This window comes from Pipistrellus hanaki, assembly GCF_964339955.1.
Source record: "Pipistrellus hanaki genome assembly, chromosome: 3".
Lineage (NCBI taxonomy): Eukaryota > Metazoa > Chordata > Mammalia > Chiroptera > Vespertilionidae > Pipistrellus > Pipistrellus hanaki.
The window spans coordinates 83265827-83287346 of record NC_140505.1 but is presented as its reverse complement, the minus strand read 5'-3'; the positions used below and the strand labels follow the sequence as shown (position 1 = coordinate 83287346).

The window sequence follows — 21520 nt, the reverse complement described above, 5'->3', positions numbered from 1 at the left end:
CTTTCGATTCTGTTACCAAACCTCTATTCTGAATTTATGACTCCTGGACGGTGGAAGTGATGTTAAGGAACATATCCAACTGCAATAGGCCTCTCGTGACAGTCCAACGCTTGCTCGGAATCAGGTCATCACTCTTGAATGATTGCTCTGCTGCCTGCTCACTTCTCACCTAGCCTTCACTCACCTCTCTTCATGCTATTGGTTGAATTGCTCTGAAACTACGATTTGTCTTTTGCCTTACAGATACTGATGGGAATGGATACATCAGCTGCAATGAGTTGAATGACCTGTTCAAGGCTGCTTGCTTGCCTCTGCCTGGATACAGAGTGAGAGAAATTACAGAAAACCTGATGGCTACAGGTGATCTGGACCAGGATGGGAGGATCAGCTTTGATGAGTTTATGAAGGTATGATGCATAATATAAGGAGATGCATTTGAAACTTGGAACTTTAATTCAAAAAAATATACAGAAATGCATTTCCATTCTCCTTGCTTCAATATTATGTATTCTTTGTGGTTTTCTTGATCACATATTGGATTTCTATAATATACTAGGGGCCCAGTGCACGAATCCCTGCACCTTGAAAGGAACTGTGGGCCATGAGTCTGCAATAGGCACAGGGGCAGGCTTGGCCCATCCTCCATGCCATGGCCCGGCCCCTCCTGCTGTGACCCCAGTACCCTGTCTGCTGGCAGCCCTGCTCCTGCCACAACCACTTCCATGTGCTAACGGCACCAGCTCTGCTCCCACCTGCTGATAGCCCGGAGTGATTGGGGCCAGCGCCAGCAGCGGTGCAAACAGGGCCAGCACCATCAGTGGGTGCAAGTGATGGCTGCTGCCCCTGATTGCTCCTCAGGAGCAGGGGATGGTGGAGAAGGCCACGGGGGTGATAAGGGCCGGCAGCTGCCACTTGCACCCACTGGAGGCTGAGAGATCAGGACCTACACCAGGTGCCGGTAGTAGGTTGAGCAGCAGCTCCAGTGCAGGGGGTACAAGCAGGGCCAGTGCAGGTGCAAACACCAGGAAGAACTGCGGTGCACAGGAGCAAAGAATTTTCAGTAACCACCAGAGGTTCACCTTGGTCTAGTCCCCTGACTCACCTGCTCCTCCATCCCACCGTGGCCAATGTCCACCATGTTCCACACACGCCCCTTGGTGGTCAGTGCACATCATAGTGACCGGTTGTTTGGTTATTCGGTTGTTCTGGTTGTTCCACCTTTGGGTCTATTTGCATGTTAGCCTTTTATTATATAGAATTATATTTTTGCAGGTTTTTCATGGCCTAAAAAGCACCGACGTTGCCAAGACCTTTAGAAAAGCAATCAATAAGAAGGAAGGGATTTGTGCAATTGGTGGTACTTCAGAGCAGTCTAGTGTTGGCACCCAACACTCCTATTCAGGTAAGTGGTACTAATGGGTGTGGATGGAGGTAGAGAGGGTATTGGGATGAGGCGAGAACTGAGGGCACAGGGAGAGGGAACCATGTAGAAAGGATGTCTTCTGGGATTACAGATTCTGAACTTAGTATTCAAACTTAAGGGGTACAAAGAAAGATAGAAGTCAAGATTAATTTATTATTGCCTATTTTCCAGTGCATAAGTGGGCCAATAGTTCCAGCTCTGGGTAGGGCCCAATACCAAATAATTGTATCAGCATTTTAAAAATACATAAAGCTGGCAAAATTCCTTTGTAAATCTTTTGGACAAAATGAGCTACTCAGGCTTCTACCTTTAAATTTCATGTTTATTCTTAATGCCTACTGAATGGTCCAAAAATTTGTATTTTCATTGATTTGGAAGGAAGTTGTATATTTATTCTGAAGGTTCTGAAAGCTATCATCCAACAAACTTGATGGAAACTTATAATAACCCAAACAGTACAATAATCCAACAAACCCCAAACTGAGTTCTTCAAAGCATTAGTTGTTCTTAAAGATAAGTTCATGGTTAAGTAGCATCTTCAATTCTTCAGACAAAGTTTAGCCTTTTATTTTAAAACTAGAGGCCTAGTTTTATTTTAAAACTAGGGCAGGCGGTGTATGGGAAATCTCTATACCTTCCTCTCAAAACTGTTCTAAGAAAAGATGCTGAGAAAATGTAGCAGCAAGTCTTTGCTTGCTAATCCAAGAACATTGCTTGTATTGAAAACGGGAAGAGGCTGGAGGACGTAGGGACATCAATCTTGGTGATACCTCCTGTGACCTATCTTTCAGCCCACACTTAGCCCAGGTAGTTTATAAGAGATTTGTGCAATAGGCCTTCCTTCCCTTGGCTTCCTGCACAGGTTTTCCTCCGGCACCTGGGACCCAGGCCTTCGCTCTGGCCAGAGTCTGCTTTCTTGGTCTTTGTTGCAGGCTTAGGCCAGAGCCTGCCATCTTCATCTTTGCTGCAGCCAGAGTGCTGCTCCTGTAGATCCCTCTGCCTCACCCCCACCCTCCCTCTCATAGCAGGTATCCTGCCCCGCCCAGCCACTCCATGCCTGGAGCAACTGGGTGGCCACCATCTTTGTCCTTCTAATTTGCATATTCCCTCCTGATTGGATGATGGGCATAGTGGAGTGATGGTCAATTTGCATGTTTCTCTTGTATTAGTGTAGATACAGAAATATATAAATTATTTCATACATTATGAAACTTCAAGTCAGTGATATGCTATGCAGTGTTTCTCAAACTTTTGTGACTTAAGATTCTTCTGAGGGATACTGTTGCTTTCAATAACAGACAAATTGAGAATCACAGTGCTGGGCACAACTTGAAGTTTTCTTGAAATTTCTAAAATTGACCTCTGGCAGTTTTACTGGTAGGAAAGAAAGATTATATCACAAATTATTTCATTTCATTATAAAAAAATTTAGAGGTATTGCAAAAATTGCCTGTGATCATCCCACGTTTAAATCAACAGGATAAAGGCAGAACCCCCAGTTTTATTCTGTAAGAATTAGATCACATTTATATTTAAATTATATATAAATATAAAGAAAATATACTTTATTATTTATATATATATTTACATATATAAAATATAGCTATAAACTTGCTTTTAAGTATAAAATAATGGCATATATATATATGTCTTCTTTTAGAAGATTTTATATATCTTCTAAAATCTACTTGCTGTATGTTTTCTTTTTTAAAAAAATATATTTTTTTTTATTAAATTATTATTTTTGCACATATACCAATGCCCCCCCCCTCCCGTAATTGCTGTATGTTTTCTGATTGGAGTGAGCAGAGATTCTGTGCCTATACCCCAAATGTCAATAAATATGAGAAGATCAGATGATGGATGAGATGACCTTGCAATGTCTCTCCTGAGCATGAGAATCTAATATCCACATGTATAATTTTTATATTAGATTTTTACTTTTCAAATAATCCGTTTTAACCATTGACTTGCAGAGGAAGAGAAGTATGCCTTTGTTAACTGGATAAACAAAGCCCTGGAGAATGATCCTGACTGTCGGCATGTCATCCCGATGAATCCAAACACGAATGATCTCTTCAACGCTGTTGGGGATGGCATTGTCCTTTGGTAAGTAGCACTTCCTTCTTGGTTTCTGAAGGTTTCCCTAGAATTTTCTAGAATACCAACAATTAATTGTGTTTATCCTAGACCAAATTCTTTTGGTGTCAGCTGCACTTGAAATGCTTTTCTTTGTCCGGTCCAGGAGAAACCTACTGTCAAGAGCAAATTATAACAAAAAATGTAAAACGACTATCTTTTAGGTGCAGAAGAAGGATGCACAGTCTAGAGAGAAACATAAACATAGAGATACAGGGATACAAGGTCAAGGCAGTTATTTTTGGGTTATATGCCACTTTGCTTCATTGGAACATGGCTTGCATGAGAGTAAACAGAATTAATAATAGCAGCATAATAACAGACTAATACAATGGAAGTCCTATGCAAAGGGAATCGTAAGTGGCGCACACAAATACACAACTGAGGGCACCTGAAAAGGAGAAATGTATTCTTCTACGGGAGGTCTCAGAACTCAGCTGGTCAATTCATGATGGTGTCTTGAAAATGCCTTTTCAGCTCTTGCTTTAGCAGCTTCTCTGTCATCATAAAGCATGGTATTAGTGAGGAGGCTTGAAATGCCCATCAGGGGTCCTCAAACTTTTTAAAGTGGGGGCCAGATCACGGTCCCTCAGAGAGCTGGAGGGCCGGACTATATGAACTACTAATTCCTACTGTAACACCTCGGCTGCGCTCACTGCCCAAAAAACCTGGCGGGCCGGATCAGACTCCTCTGCGGGCCGCATGTGGTCCGCGGGCCGTAGTTTGAAGACCCCTGGATGTGTTGAAAGGAGGGATAGGTGGGCAAGACTTTAAGCCCCTTTTCTCTCCTCTGACCAGAGAAATTCTGTTTTTGATATTTATTAGAGTTTATTTTTTAAATTTTAAACTGCTAAAAACTCACACACCCAACATAGCCTGTAGGATCAAGTCCTGGTTCCTTTGTTGGCACCCAACTTCCCCCATCAATCTTCTACTTTTCCACCCAATACCCTGTCTCAGGAACCCAGTCCAGGGTACTGAATACATGGCTTTATAAATGACAGCAAGCATACAGTAACTTGCTTATAATTTGTAACTGTGGCTTTGCCTTTTATTTTTAATAATGCCCTTCCCCATCCTTTCCAATTATGGTATAATTTCCTGGTCTATTCCAACCTCCAGTGATTTCTTCCTTAACTGAATTCTTAAAGCACATGTTCTTTGTAATACTTTGAAAGCCATAATAATGTCCTGCTTTGGACTGTTACTAGCTTTTTATGTCCAGATATTTTGTCTCTGTAGTTGGACCACACACTTTTCAATGGCATGGGTATCTTCCACTTTTAAAAGTCCCCTCTCTGCAGCACCATCTCCTAGAGCTGCAGAGAGGGGACTCCAGGTTCACTCCAATTTCATATTCTTTCAAATTATGATTAAGGAGTTTGTTTTGCCTATATTGTAGTAAAATGCCTTTTAGTTAAACAGTAAAGTTATATAAATACATCTTTAAATAACCACCACCAAAAAAATATAGTTGGAAAAATTGTTAATGTGATTTCTGATCTCATTAAAAGAATAGTCAAATTTAATATTCTTTGAATTTGTTATTCTTTGTGTGTTTTTCTAACTCGCTTTTTAAAAATAAGATGGAGGTGAACTAAGGAAATTTAATTTTTTGTTTCATTGAAGGTTAAATCAATGCTGATTTGGGTAAAATCAGTTTTTTATAAACAATACCTGCTGGCTTTGGCTGTCTGATCAATGTATTATCTACTTGTGTGGGTGAAATTTCTAAAGTGTTGATAAAATAATGACTACAGAAAGATATAAAACATTTAATCATGTGACTAATTAAAGGTATAGAGTTTGACCTGGTGTCAAATAGAAATTGAGACATCATATAAGCTCAAAAGTTTATAATATTTTATGTAGTGGAACAATTTTTATGGCTGAGACAGTAAAGTACTTATAGAGGATTTGCTTTGGCTCTCCTCCCAGAATTTCATATGTTAAGGAAACCAAGATAATTTTGTAGCTTTTGAGGTAAGGGGCTAAAGTGGGGTCCTTATTTTCTAGCTCAATATATTAGTATGAGTTTAGGAATATTAACCTTCCTTCAGATAGTTTGAATCTCATCAAAATTGCATAACTGCCCTGACAGTGTGGCTCAGTGGTTGAACATCGGCCCATGAACCAGGAGAGTTGATTCCTGGTCAGGGCACATGCCTGGATTGTGGGCCCAATCCCCAGGGGACAGGGGGTGTTCAGGAGGCAGCTGATCGATGATTCGCTCTCATTATTGATGTTTCTATTTCTCCCTTTCCCCTCCCCTCTCTGAAATCAATAAAAACATAGAAAAACATTTTTAATTGCATAACTGGTTTTATATCTAAACACTGGGTAGCAAAGATTATGTTGCCATCTTGTTTACAATATTGCTAGAATTTAAATTCAGTGTTACTGGGCCCTGTTATTTAGAAGCCTGATTTCTTTAACTTGTTTCTCTTTCAGTAAAATGATCAACCTATCAGTGCCTGACACAATTGATGAAAGAACAATAAACAAAAAGAAACTCACCCCTTTCACTATTCAGGTATGTCTTCCCTCTGTTACTTTCAAAGAGAATTGTGCTCGGAGTGAATGCTCACCAGAACTGCTGAGTCACACTTGTTCATGGCTCAACATTATTCCCAAACCCCGGGCTTTGGTCTGGTGACTGTCATGACTAGTGTAGATAGAGGGACACATTTATGTTTATTCTTTTATGAAAATAACAAGGGTGGGGGATGCAGTATTGAAAGTGGGGAAAGGTTAGCCTGGTGTGAATAGTTTGGGAATTCTTTGTTTTTGGCCACTTATGACTAAAATTCACATTGGTAAAGTTTTAACTTAAACTTAACCCAGCAATTTATCATTGAGCTGATGCAAGTTACATAGCATTTTAGCTGAAAAGACAAGACTTTCTAAAAGTGAGGGGGAGAAAAATGAGAAGTGTTCTTACACCCTGCACAGTGCTCTTTGCTGCAGCCACCAGAGTGATAAATATAACCTCTTTTTAACCTTCAGTGTGTTGATTTACTGGAACAGTAACCAATCGGTAGTAAGTAAGCTGTACTTCTATGTTATTTTCCAGTATTTAACATTATTGTAATTCTCTTGCTCAGAAGCCATGTCTCATTTCTTAAATCATGAACAATATAGTAAATCCTGTTTGGATTTAAGCAACCCTGAATACTTAAAAAAAAAAAATTTTTTTATTGATATCAGAAAGGAAGGGAGAGGGAGAGAGAGAGAGACAGAAGCATCACTGATGAGAGAGAATCACTGATCAGCTGCCTCCTGCATGCCCCACAATGGGGATAGAGCCCACAACCTAGGCATGTGCCCTGACCAGGAGTCAAACCATGATCTCCTGGTTCATAGGTTGATGCTCAACCACTGAGCCATGCTGGCCAGGTAACCCTGTGTACTTTTAAAATGGAATTGTTAATCAAAGAGAACAATGATGTTAAACCTATATGAAGGAACTTAATGCTAAATTTACTCATAATCTTGGTCAGAAGAACATCATTTGAACTACACACTAGAGCTAAAATATACCTTTCTTCTCATAGTTACTTTCCCAATTTGACTGGTGGCTAGTATTTTGTTTTGTTAATTTAAAAATTAACATCTCTGACTCTGATAAATTCTCTTTATTGAAACTAAAAATAGTATATAGATTCTAGACTGAAAATTTCACTAACAGTATTCCAACTGAAAGTTACATTATATATATTGTTGTTAGTGGCAAGGATATATAATCTATACACATGTGTGCATGTGTCTGTGCACACATGGGTGTAAGTTTGTGTGGATGTGGATGTGCTCAAGGTCCCTAGATATTACCAATACTCAACAAATTGTCCTAGTGAGAACCACTCTATCTTTTCTACAAATTTGATTTGTACTTTTTTTATTCCTTTAATACAAAATCTGAAAGTCAAAAAGATATTTTCTTACTGTCTTTTGTGACCTTGATAACAATTGTTTTACTAATGATAGACAGTGACAGGTAATGAGGGTATGTCTTACCCTCAAAGGTGCCCCCCTTTTCTGGCTGATGGAGATATTGAGTGTGAAGGCTCCATCACAGAGCAAGATGGAAAAGTATATGACTCATCTGTTTCATCCTGACCAGAATGGGTCTTCAACTCAGGGTTCTGGTTTGATTGACTGGGCACTACATAAGCCCTGTGTCTGGGTAATGGATTTACTTTTCTAGTCACTGCTTTTCCAATGTCAAAATTTAGTACCTCTACACCTGTGAAGGTTCCAGAAGCTGCCAATCAGTAATCATCATTTGGTATTTGCAAAATCAAAAACAAAACTTACATGACCTCACTCATTTGTAGGATCTAATAAACAAATGATGAACAAAATAGATTCAAACTGATGAACAAAATAGATCCAAAATATAGAAGCATCAAACAGATTGTCAAACCTCAGAGGGAAGGCAGGGGAGGGTGGGTGGTGGGAAGAGATCAACCAATGAGCTTGCATATATATGCATAACCCATGGATACGGACGATAGGATGGTGAAGGCTTGGGGTGGAGGGGGTAGGCTGGAAGAGGTCAATGGGGAGAAAAGGAGGACATATGTAACAGTTTCAACAATAAAGTTTAAAAAAAAAAACTTGCATACTTTTTCTCCCTCAGGAGAATTTGAATCTGGCTCTGAACTCTGCCTCAGCCATCGGGTGCCATGTGGTTAACATCGGGGCTGAAGACTTAAAGGAGGGGAAGCCTTACCTGGTCCTGGGACTTTTGTGGCAAGTCATCAAGATTGGGTTGTTTGCCGACATTGAACTCAGCAGAAATGAAGGTACAAGTAAAGCTTCAAATGTCATTAATGACATGGCTTTTTATTACTGATGTGTTGGGGGCTATCACAGGTGATGTCAGGAATAGTCAAGCTCAGAATCCTCAATTTTTTAAAACTACAGTTATATCGAATTCATTGTATTAATATAATAGATTTTATCCATGCTGACCAGATTTTTTAAAATGATGAAACAAAAGCTTTTAAGACTACAGACTACTCCAACCTCAAGAGCTTTTCTGAGTTAATTTTGCTTTTAGACACTTTGTAAAAAGTCTACTCTTAACTTGTGTTTTATGAAGCAATTCACATTCATATACTGCAGTGATACCAATAGATTAGGAGAAACTTGATATAGTTCTTACCAAAATGATAGAAAATTACATTTAGTGTTTCAAAGTTCTCAGCTAAATATGTAGCTGTGAATCTATTTCTAGTTGCTCTGAGCATCCTCTCTGCATTTAAACAATTACATCCCTGTCCTTTAAACAGAAGTAATAGATCTTGATAAGTATTATGTAAAATGCAGTGTTACTTTTTGATTTTCAAGTAGAGATCCTACCAATACAAAATCTGTAGCCAAATTCTAATCTTTATAATTTATAATTTATATATGATATATATATAATGTTATTATATACTTTTAAAGTCCAATTCTCAATAACCTGTGAAGAATCCTGGAGTAATATAAAATCAATATATTAAGCATAATATAAAGAAGAAAAAATAAAGAGAACTCAGAGTCCACAAGAAAGACTATCGATTTGCAAATAATGACCTCAGTTAAATTTAAATGTTTTTAACTGAGGAAGAAATATGTATTCATCTGGAAAATATAGAAGAAAGAGTTTATTCTACTTTTTGAGCTGCTATAATTATTCAAGAAAGCACTTGAAATATTAAACACAATCTATAGAACACAGTCATTATTACAAAAGTGATCGCTTAAAAGTAAAAATATTGTCATCTCATGAAATGTGTTCTGACAGACCCCCTAAAGTGTACTGAGCCAATTGTCTTGTTTATTTCCTTGGTTCTACCAACTAAAAAGGCATAGCATCAAGATTTATTGGTGCCTTTTTTCCCCAGCTGCAAAAATAGGGGTAATAAATTAACTCACAGTACCTTACACCTTTTTTTAGGGAATGATGATAAAGTATTTACTCCATGGAAAAAGCTGTGAGTGCCTTTACCACAGAGAGATGAAGTTGCTATCTTTGGCTTTCCAGCAGAGCATCCTTCCAAATATCCCTGTATTCATTTTACCTCTGCTTTTGTGCGCCCTCAGTTCTGATTGCTCTTCTGAGAGAAGGGGAGAGTCTGGAGGACTTGATGAAACTCTCCCCTGAGGAGCTCCTGCTGAGATGGGCTAATTACCACCTGGAAAGCGCAGGCTGCAACAAAATCAGCAACTTCAGCACTGACATCAAGGTAGGAGAAGTGTAACCTGAACATGATTGATGGCAGCGGTGAAGGGAGTTTGGGTGTAAATGGAGTAAAAATCAAGGCAATGGGCCCCATCTCTAGATTCTGGGGTTAGTTCAAGAGTGGCTGGTGCTGTTTTGGAAGGCTTGCTGTTCTCAAGTCCAAGTGCTGGGCCACATACAGGTCTGTCTGAAGTTTAGCAACTGCCCAGCAACAAAAGGTGATGGGTCTTTCTTAGAGTTTCAATATCAGGAAGTAGAGGGATGAGAAAGAGGTAGAAGAAGGGCAAGAGATAAGACTGCTTATGAAGTATGTGGAGGACTGTAATGTCTTTTCTGATTTTATAAATGAGACTATCAGGTCAGAATTCCTTTAAAAAATTAAATGAGTTATTAATTATATTAATACCAGCACACATAGTGTCTACTGTATACTAGGCACTGTTCTAATTGCTTTATATTTTTATTGACTCATTAACCCTCACAGAATACCTTTGAGATAAGGATTATTATTTCTTCATTTTACAGATAAGGAGACAGAAGTAAAGAGAAGTTAAGTTGCTTGTTCAAGTTCTTACTGGTGGGGGGGGGTGGGTGGTAATAGGGTCAGGATTTAAATCCAGCAGTTGGCATTCAAGGTCCCTGTACTTGACTGCCATACTACACTGCCTCTCAAAGAAAACAATTTGTGAGTTTTTTGAAAGATTTTCCTTTGTATGCACCAGTGATTTTTAAAAGATAATGATTCTGGAAACTGTCTGCAATGAGAATTTACTCCAGAGTGTGCAGAAGGCATAATTGGTCCTACAACAAAAATCACAAAGGGGCAAGGCTGAGGGAAGCATGCACTATGGTTTTCAATTTTGTGCAAAGTTCCATGTCAAAGGAAAAGGGAAAAGCTGTTGGCATTGATGGCAGATGGATCCATAGAAAGAGCTTAAAAGGGAGTAAGGAACATCAGAAGGCAGTCCCATTTGTGAGATGCTGGATGCAGCATACAAAAAAACACTTCAGTCTCTACTTTCTCAAAACTTAAAGAGATTTTCTCCAAAGAGAGTCAGAGGAAAGGTCACATGGCTCACGAGGAGTCAACTCAGGCTGATAATTCTTTTGTTGTTGTTGTTAATCCTCACCCAAGGATATTTTTCCATTGATCTTTTAGAGAGTAGGAGAGGGAAAGATAGAGAGAAACATAGATGTTAGAGAAACACATTGATTGGCTGCCTCCTGCACCTGTCCTGACCAGGGCCCCAGGTCAGAGAGGGGCCTGAAACCAAGGTACACACCCTTGACTGGAATCAAACCCCAGCCCTTTGGTCTGCAGGCTGACACTCTATCCACTGAGCCAAACCAGCCAGGGTCAGGCTGGTAATTCTTTAGGTGACAGCTTTCTCCTGCTATGGACTCCTGGCTTTTAGAACTCAGGGCCTGTCAGGCCTGGTGCCAGTTAGACTGAAGCTTCTAGGATGTAGAGTTCCCCATTCCTTAGGACCTAAGCTAGTAATGCCAATTTTTCTTTTTTTTAACTACACCACTTTCATTGGTATTAATAGTCTTCTAGCACTGCCGACCAAACTGGGATTGAACAGGAGCTGGAAAGCATTATCTCCCTGTGTACTCAACAGCTTTGCAATTGTTTTAGCCAACATTTTCAAGCTTTTCAGCCAAAATTAGGCTGTGTAAGCTAAGCCATAAATTCATCTGCTTTCCCATCACTGAGAGGCTGTGTTCTTCTGAATAATAACCATTTCAGACTTGGGAACTGGCAACCTGAGTGCTTAAATACCCTGTTTCCCCGAAAATAAGACAATGTCTTATATTAATTTTTGCTCCCAAAGATGCGCTAGGTCTTATTTTCAGGGGATGTCTTATTTTTCCATGAAGAAGAATACAGTATGTTACACCCAGACTTCGTGATCCCCAAGGACCACCAGGGAGCTGAGTCCGATGCAATAAACAAAAGAGCCTTCACCATGCTAGCATGGGCTCCCCCACTCACGCTGGCAGCATGGCGGAAGAGAGCGAACTTCTCCCAGTCCAGGGGTTTTACTCCGGTCCGTGGTGATGTCACTGCCTCGGCTAACCCTGATTGGTTGGTTGAGGGCTAGGGATAACTCCGCCCTGTGGGGTGGAGTTGGGAGCTCATCCTCGCCCCGCCCTGCCCTCTCATTCCCCCCTTGTCTAATGTGCCTAGTCAAATCATTGACTCAGCCTACTTCTTTTCAGCATAAACAACAAATACAGTTATCAAGACCCTTAGTACCACAGTTCCCATCAGTATTGTCCTCACTGAAGTCCAGTTCCCCTCCTGCAGGCATCAGTTCTCCTCCTGGCCTGTAGTTGCCAGGATCCAGGCCATGCAGGAGCTGGGAGTCATGTAGTCAGGTCTGGGTGCCATCTACTTCAACAGCACTGGGCGTGCTCAGGATAACAGTGCAGCATCCCTTTGAGTCCTTGGGCAGCAAATTTCTTTACCCATATTGAGTTCCGGGGCTACAGGGTCTGCGGTGGGCACTGGCAGTGCATCTGGAACAAGCAAACTGCAGAGCCTGTAAGGACTTGAGCAAAGAAATGGTTACCATACATGATCCCCTCCCAAAAAAGGGGAAACTTGTCCCAGTAAGGGGTACACCTGGCCTTCAAGAGGGCAAAGGACAAGGGGTTGGTCCAATTTTCACCGATTCTAAGACACATTTAGTTAAACCCCCTTTTCTGGAGTCCCACTTACCTGTCCTAAGGCTAGAGCTATACTCTGAGATACCTTAGCTACCAAGGTGGGGCTGTTATCTGATAGTGGGGTATACCTCAACCTAATCTGAAGTGTCTATAAAAACTAGACCTTAATGCTGGTGGTTTAATCTCTGAAATCCACCTACCAATGCTCTCCTGGGGAGGTTCCCTGGGACCCGAATTCCCAGGGGGGATCCCCTTACCTTGCTTAGCATTTACCTGTGCACAGACAGTACTTCTAGCAACTCTGCCTCACTGAAGTTCAGAAGTCTTGGTGACACTTAACCTGGTGTCACCGGGCAACTCTGACCTAGAGCCTCTGGGACCAACAGTCTTGTCATCTGGAGGGTCCATCAACCATCTGGTCCTTCAGTGGCTTACTTCTGTTCAGCCAATTCCTTCTGGCTGCAGTTGGTAACCCTCTTTTCTCTGTGGATGGCACAGTGTCTCCATCAAAGGGCCTGGATTAAGGCCAAAAGTTCTGGAACTGTGCCCAAATGGTGTGGTCCAGGGTAACTACCACTGCCCCTACATATCAGGTCCCATCCTGAACGTAACTGCTCCCATCCCTGAACAGTACCTTGTCGTCTGTTACCTCTGTGCAGTCATAAATGGGTTCCTCCATCATCATCCGGAAGCAGGCTGGCAGGGTTGATGGCCAGAGTCTTATGAAACCGGACACAGGACTGGTCCAGGAGAAAAGCTTAGCTCCTGGCCCAGAGTCTGCTTATCTGCCTCCTTCACCAGCAGTTCTGTGGTGGCCACTGCCTGGGAGCACACTGGCCACCCTGCTGCCACAGGGTCCAGTCTCTTAGACAGATAGGCAACAGGTCTCTTCCAGGGACCTAGAGTCTGAGTGAGAACCCTTTTGGCAATGCCCCTTACCTCACTCACGTAGAGGTGGAAGGGCTCCGCGTCGTCCGGCAAGGCTAGGGCAGCTGCTGAGATGAGAGCCTTCTTTAGCTCCTCAAAGGCCCGTTGTTCCACTTTGGACCAGTTCAACAGCTGCATTCCCCCAGTACGTGTTCCTTCCGAGGACCACAGTCCTTCTTGATGTCCAAGGAAAACAGGCAGTTTGTCCAGTGGCTTCCTGGGCTGATGTACGGGTCCTATTGACTCTCTCAAGACTAAATAGGGTGCCCCAATGCCCATCAGGAAACTAACAGGCTTGCCTCTCCTTACTAACCTGTCAGGACATACTCTTTATAATTTTTATAAAAATCTTATCTTCCAAAAATACATAACCATGCTTCAAATTTTAAAGAAAAAGCAAGGGAGGAGGGAGCAGGTCCAGCACCTGTTCCCAGGCCTCCACGCCACTTGATACAGATCTATCTGCATTTCTAAGCCCCCTCTACTCCCCCCCGCAGAACATCGGTGAAAATTGTCCAAGCAGTCCTGGGGGGTTAAATCATACAAATAATTGTTTTAACACAATTCTAAATAAATTATAAACCTTTGTGATGAAGTCTACTTAAACCTATAAAGTAGATACACATGACTGAAACCAAAAATGATTCCCAAAGTTTAAACAAAATACAAGATGCAGGTACAAGCCCAAATTCAACAACAATGGCATATGAGAAAAGCAAAACAAAACAAATCAAATATAAAAGTTTCATGTTACATTAGACATTACTTCAGAAAAACTGACTTAAAATAATTTTTTTAAGTGTAAGCATTACATACTTTTTCATCTGACAAATGAGAATAAATCAATCCTTGAGATCTTTGATCATTACTGCTTATTCTAAACACATATAATACAGTTTAGCCTGTCATATTCTAGGCATCTAGTTACTGCAATTAACTTTTCCTAATTCAATTTATACTTTGAGCTTTTAAAGCTGGCAAGTCAAATATATTTGGCATTTTTTTAGATTAATAACATTACATTTCTAATACATCCTGCTTACTTAGGGTAAAGTTTCAGCAACAGATCTAATCATACAGTTTTTTCAGATCTCAAAATTTTTTCTGAAGTTCCAACAAAGCACTGAATAATCTCTTTGTAGGAGAGCTAATAGTCTTGCGCTCTCCAGCCTCCCCTAGACCTCTCCACACCAGAGGCAGTTTACTAGGATTTAAGACAATGTCAGAAAATCATAGGTCAATCACAATTCATACTTAAGTAGCTATATGACTCTGCTTAGCTGATACCAATGACAAGACTAACCATTGTAAGCAAGGCCATCTGGGCTGCTTCACCACCTAATCACCTGCCACTCCCTGCTGCTGGAGTAGCATTCAAATGCAAATGAACACATTCTTTAGCTGAAGACTCCAGGCCATTCACGGCCATTTACGTAAACTTGAATCCATTACCATCTAGTTTCTGCCTCATGGCGGGGAATTTCAATAGCTGCTTATAATGATTTGGGACACCAGTTTTAATTTATCTCCCGGTTATCTTCACCATTTTTAAAGCTCATTCTGGCTCATTCTGTACACAGAAAAGTTTTAAGCACAGCCCAAAACTATGTGCACTGGTTTTGAACTGGCCTTTTCACTTTACTGGGCACAGAGATTCGCCCTTGAGCTCTTCTCCGTTACCGGATGTCGCCACGCCAGATGCCTCCACGCCGGCCCAGGCCCCCTGAGTGAGGCTGCTTCGGCCTCAGCCCCAGCCACGCTACTCAGGCAGCCCCCAAGGAGAAAGCGCTGGTCGCCCCAGCAGCTTCCCGGCTCCACTTCCCCTTCTCCAGGCAGCCAGCAAATTAACCCAGGTGCCTGCTCCCCGAGCGAGGCCACCACTGCCCAGCCGCGCTCCAACGTGCAGACTGAGCCCCGCGGGAGCACCCCCTCCAACCCAACGCCGCCAGGGGGCCCCGCACCACCACGCCAGCCACACTTCGCCAGCTCCATCCTTGGGCGCCATTTCGCCCGCAGATACCAAACTCAGACCTGGGAAAGGCTCACTTTCCACAGGTGAGGCAACGGCTCACGCCACTCACCTCGTCCCCATACGAGGGTCCCTCTAGGGCCCTCCCGGGAGGTCAGAACGTCTTCTGATCCTCCTGCCCGTGGCCTTCATGGTGTGTTCACCAGGCATCTTCGGGCACCAATTCCACGAGGGGTTTTACATCCCTCCAGAGCGCGCACACACCTACCGCGGCCAGTCAGGCTCTCCGGACCGGGGTTCCCTTATGGTCCTGGCTGGGGATCCCGGACGAGCCCCCATATGTTACGCCCAGACTTCGTGATCCCCAAGGACCACCAGGGAGCTGAGTCCGATGCAATAAACAAAAGAGCCTTCACCATGCTAGCAGGCTCTTTTGTTTATTGCATCGGACTCAGCTCCCTGGTGGTCCTTGGGGATCACGAAGTCTGGGCGTAACAAGTACACATTTATTGTTAAATGAAAATAAAGGAAATTTATTACCTGTATACGATACAGTAGTACGGTAGTTGTAAACACAAACCAGACAAACTGTGAATCCTACAGTATCAAGAATTTACTCATTTATTCAATGACAATCATGTCATCATCTTCTGGAACATCATCATAACAATCCAATTCCTGAATTTCCTGGTGAATTTCTTGTGACTCCATTTCTTTCAGAATCAGTGGACCAAATCTCTCATGTTTAGCCGGGGGGGGGGGGGGGGGGGAGGTTCTTTTCGGGGGGATGCCTTATATTTCACTCAGAAGGAAACCTGTAAGTAGGTCTTATTTTCGGAGGATGTCTTATTTTCGGGGAAACATGGTAGTAGTCGTGCCTGTTCTCAGAAGCAGCCGCATGCCATCCCAGGGCAGTGCCATGACATGGATGTCTGAGCAACAGGCAAATCTGAGGTGCCCTTACATCACACCAAGTCAGCAGAGGTGGGGAGAATGCTCCAGTGCATTCTGGGGCCCTTTCCTCTAGCAATAATTAACAATAACCAGCCGGCGGGCTGCATAAGGCCCACAAAATCATTTGGTCTGGCCCTGCAAAGGCATTAGAAGTGGGTTCATCAAATGTTTGACCAAACAGAGCAGGCTAAATTTTAAATTGATACTTTTGTCTGGCCTGTGAATGATGTTATAAATATCCAAATGGCCCTTGGCAGAAAAGAAAAGGTTTCCTACCTCAGCACTAGAGTGAGTGAAATAGATTTCTTAGTATCAGATGAAATAAGTTGATTCTTCGCAAAGCTAAACAGATGTAACATGTGGTAGGCAGATTTTATTCATGCCTAGCACCTGCATGAAACTTTTACTGGCTTTAAAATAGCTGCAGTGAAAATTAAGAGGAGGGAAAGGCAGAAAGAAAAGAGATGAAATTCAGTTTCCACAGGTGCAACATCAATAGCTGGCATTCTCTTGTTCTCACTGTCTAACGCCACAGGTGGTGAGCACACATACCCTGCTCTCCCCAGCCCTATCCAGGTTCAAAAACAAAACAACAAAAAAAGTAACAACTAATTTTTCAGTATTTAAGAGAAATAAAAATCTCTTTAAATGGTTTTTAAAAATTACCTGAAAATCTGCATGTTTTCATTGAATGAGAATACAGTATATCTATAATTTTAAGACTACAATTCTGAGAAATATGCTTTTTGTCAATAAGCATATTCCCAAAATATAAGAAATCATAATAATTTGCTATCTACATACAATCTTCTATAACTAAGCTAAACCACTTTTTCTAATTTCTGGATAAACATTAAATTAACTTGTCATCTCAATATCTCTCCTTTTACATAAAAACTGCTTGTTTAAAATATTCTTCTTTTGCTTATATTATCTATTTAAATGTATTTGTAAACTCTTTTTTAAATTTCTGCTTCCTTTTCCTGTCACTTTTTAAAAATTAAACTTTAGCTGACTGACTTCATCAATATAAAGGAATATATATTTATCTGTATATATATTGTCCTGTATATTTTCCTGAAAAACTTTAGTTTTGCCATCATTTTAATATTGATCTTGAGAAATCATCTTACTCATTTTTGTGCCACAATTAATATTATTAGACTTCAAACCAATGAGTTGAATACATCTTCATGAATTATTTTTCTCCCTTAAGGTCAAAGGAATAAATAGTATTTACATCTTTGGGGGTTTCCTTTTGTGTATGTCCTATATTTTTAATATTATACTCCTTGTAAAAATAAAAGCAAATATAGTATGTAAACAGACAAATAGAAAATTCAAATTAGTGAATGTTTCCAGATTTGTTAATTAAGTTGCATTCTTGAATGATAGTTGAATAAGAAATGAAAAATATTTGCTTTTGGGAAATCATTGTACTAAGTATGTAATTTAAAATTGTAATTTCTTATTTGCTCACAGGACTCAAGAGCATATTACTACCTGCTGGAACAGATTGCTCCAAAAGGAGATGAAGACGGTATTCCTGCTGTTGTGATTGACATGTCGGGACTGAGGGTAAGGCCATGTTCCAAGCTCTGTTTAGAGAACATGGTGCTGCTTTTCATTGGGTCCCACTGGCCGCACAACCAGCCTCTGGGGTTGCGTGAGGGGACATCTCTGTTTAAAGCCTTTAAAAACTGTTAACAGTTCTGGGTAATAATTGTGGGAAATTTAACCTGGAAATAAATATTAAGGAAAGAAAGAAACTAATACCAATTAAGTGTCATACACCATACTAGGCACTTCTGTATATTTCCCATCATTTAGTAGGCTCCAAAGTACCAAGAAGTATTATTTCCATATTTAGGTTTCTGAGTATTATTTCTGGAAATAGATGAAATATTTATATAAATAAATAAATTCTCCCTTTAGTGATAAAAACTAATCCGAAGGGTTAATTAAGATCATATGACAGATTTTTGGAAGTAATTTGATCCATGTCTGGGGCCCTTTTCCTCTAGCAATAATTAAAAAAAAAAAAAAAAAAAAAAGGGAATCCCTTCTTGTTGAGTTCCTCCAGTGTGCCAGGTACTAGGCAAAGCATATTGCATATATAGCCTCTAATCCTTACAAACATCACCAAGGTAAGTGTTAAACTGCTTTATTGTTGAGAAAACTGAAGGTCAGAGAAGCTAATAATCATCTCATGCCACAGAGCCCAGTGCCTGATACAGCAAGAATTAAACCAAAGGGAGGGTGGCTCCAAAGTTCACCCTGCCACAGCCCTTCCTCCCTACATCGCTAAGGCTAATAATATTTTTGGTAGACAAAATCTGATGGCTTGTATAAGAAATAATAAAAAGTAAGCTTAATAGATGAAAATAACTAAATCCACTTAATAAGTTATAGAATCTACTGAATATTTTTAAAATATATTTTCTTTGTTGATAGTATTACAAATATATCCCATTTCCTCCCATTTTCCCCTTTACCCCCTCCTCCCAGCCCCAACTCCCCACAATACTGTTTTCCATAGTGGCTGCACCAGTCTGCATTCCCACCAGCAGTGAACTAGTGTTCCCATTCTCCACATCCTCACCAGCACTTACTATGTGTTGATTTTTTTTTTCTCTTATGATAGCCATTCCGACTGGTGTGAGGTATTATCTCATTGTGATTTTAATTTGCATTTCTCTGATGATTAGTGACTTTCAGCTTTTTTTCATATGTCTCTTGGCCATTTGTATGTTCTCTTTGGAAAAAATATCTATTGAGATCTTCTGCCCATTTTTTATTGGATTGTTTACTTTCATTTTGTTGATTTGTATGAGTGCTTTATATATTTTGGACATTAACCCTTTATCAGATGTGTCATTGGCAAATATGTTCTCCAATGCAGTGGGATTTCTTATTATTTTGTTGGTGGTTTCTTTTGCTATGCAGAAGCTTTTTCTTTAGATGTAGTCCCATTTGTTTATTTTCTCCTTTGTTTCCTTTGCTCTAAGAGATGTAGCCATAAACATATTGCTGCCTAGGAGGCAAAGTTTTTTATGCTGATTGACATAGAAACTGACCAATCCGAACCAAATTGGCTGGCAGGGAAGGGCAGGAGAGGACAGTCAATGGTGATCAGGCAGGCAGAGGCAGTTAGGGGCAATCAGGGCAGGAAGGGAGGGCCATTGGAGGTAAGAACAGGCCGGCAGGGGAAGGCAGGGGGGGCAACCAGGCCAGCAGGGGAGGGCAGTTAGGGGCAATCAGGCAGGCAGGCAGAGGCAGTTAGGGGCCATCAGACAGGCAGGCAAATGAGTGGTTAGGAGCCAGTGGTCCCACATTATGAGGGGGGTGTCTGACTGCTGGTTTAGGCCCTATCCCACAGGGGTCAGATATCCCCCAAGGGGTCTCTGAGCTATACTCCTTTCCCTACAGAGTTGGCTCCACAGGTGTCAACTGCAGACACTTGGGGTCCTGCTAGCTTTTGCTTCATTCAGCATTCAGCATTGATGTCCGCGCAGGAAGTCCTATTGGTGTTAGCCTCCCTGGGCCTTCTGGGGCAGTGTCTACTGAATGTTTTAAAAAACAGGACAGCCAATCATTCATCTGAAATGGTCCTGTATAGAGATGAGAGGACTCAATTACTTAAATCCCAAGATTCCTTTTATTTGTGATTTTTCAGATTTCGGTTCAGGAGAATATAAATAATAATATGCTGTTATTGAGTGCCTATTTGAGGTTAAACACTAAAGGTTTCCTTTGGTAAAATTTTTATTTCTTTTTCTGTTATCCATGTCTACTTTGTTCATGGAGAGCCTTAACCCAGCCTTGACTTTTTCATTGCAGGAGAAGGATGACATCCAGAGGGCAGAATGCATGTTGCAGCAGGCTGAGAGGCTGGGCTGCCGGCAGTTTGTCACGGCCACAGATGTTGTCCGAGGGAACCCCAAGTTGAACTTGGCTTTCATTGCCAACCTCTTTAACAGATATCCTGCCCTGCACAAACCAGAGAACCAGGACATAGACTGGGGGGCTCTTGAAGGTAACTGAAAACCAGTTGATTAAGAGTTTAAAAAATCATTCTCAATTCTAGGCAATTCAAAATCACTTCCTACGCAAATATAAAACCCAAACAGGTTATGAATTCTCTGATACATAACAAAGAGAATAAAATAGATTAATTCAATCAATTAGAGAAAAGCAAGAAAAATCAAATATTATTATATCACATCCAAAATACAAAGGATTTATCCATTATCAGAATTGTTTTAGGCAAGACAATGAACTTAATTATCAGATTAAATAAGTCCTAACTTCCAAAAATCTAATGATGTACTTAAGGGTCTGAGTGTTAATTCCTAGAGGCAAGAAATTGCAGCCACTTGTCATCTAAAAATGTATTTTAACTATTCTAAAGGGTGCTTTACTGAGGTTTTTATTTTGTTTCTTTGCTTTGGGTTATGGGAGGCACACAACCATATTTTGAGGCAAAAATCCCTGACAATTATGGTTTGGGAGTTAATTCCCTAAGTGTGAACAAAAAAGCATATAGTGTTACTCAGTTTCTAACAGGTAACAGTGCCAGAGATGTTTATTTTTCCCCATCATGAGTTATTCTCAATATTAAGACAGGAAAATCAAAACAAAGTTAATATTGACTATCACCAGAGAAAGGAAGTCCAGATTTAACATATTGGTTGATCATTTTTCCACAATGCTTTACTCTAGCTCCGAATGCAAAATTAATTTGTATTCCAACACTAATGCATTTGTATCATTTGATAACTGTGGCCAGTGGCCCATGCATTTTGCTGACTCTATGTATATATATCAAGCCTCTACTCACCCAGCTGCCCCTAGAACATTCGCCTTTGGTTCCTTCGCTATCACTTGAGATTCAGCATTTACAAAACAGAATTGATCATTTCTCCCACACACATACACCACTGTCTTTCTATTCTATTCTTCTCCCACCCCCTTCCTTCAGAAAGTCTCCATTTCCATTAACCTTACCATTTTTTTCTTTAATTACCAAATCTATCAGTTCTGCCTTAATATCTTCCTCACCTTTAAATGTATTGAATCAGCAAATACTAATAATTCTTCCTATAGAATGGCTTTTTGATCGTTATTTTTCCTTTATGCTCTTTTAGACTTTTATTAAATCACACACCAACTATTTCAATAGGTCTTGGGGGCCTATTCCTCCATT

At 40.8% G+C, this 21520-nt stretch overlaps 1 protein-coding gene across 1 annotated transcript in view; it reads left to right on the top strand.

Annotated features, from left to right (window-relative positions):
• The window catches only part of LCP1 (lymphocyte cytosolic protein 1), a 62189-nt gene that overhangs the window by 22980 nt on the left and 17689 nt on the right, over positions 1-21520 (top strand). Inside the window, exons 3-10 of the mRNA XM_084879389.1 lie at positions 244-407; positions 1273-1402; positions 3400-3532; positions 6014-6095; positions 8202-8367; positions 9653-9795; positions 17797-17892; positions 20155-20350. Of these exons, the coding sequence (XP_084735515.1) occupies positions 244-407; positions 1273-1402; positions 3400-3532; positions 6014-6095; positions 8202-8367; positions 9653-9795; positions 17797-17892; positions 20155-20350 (1110 nt within the window). The remainder of the gene's footprint in view (positions 1-243; positions 408-1272; positions 1403-3399; positions 3533-6013; positions 6096-8201; positions 8368-9652; positions 9796-17796; positions 17893-20154; positions 20351-21520) is intronic.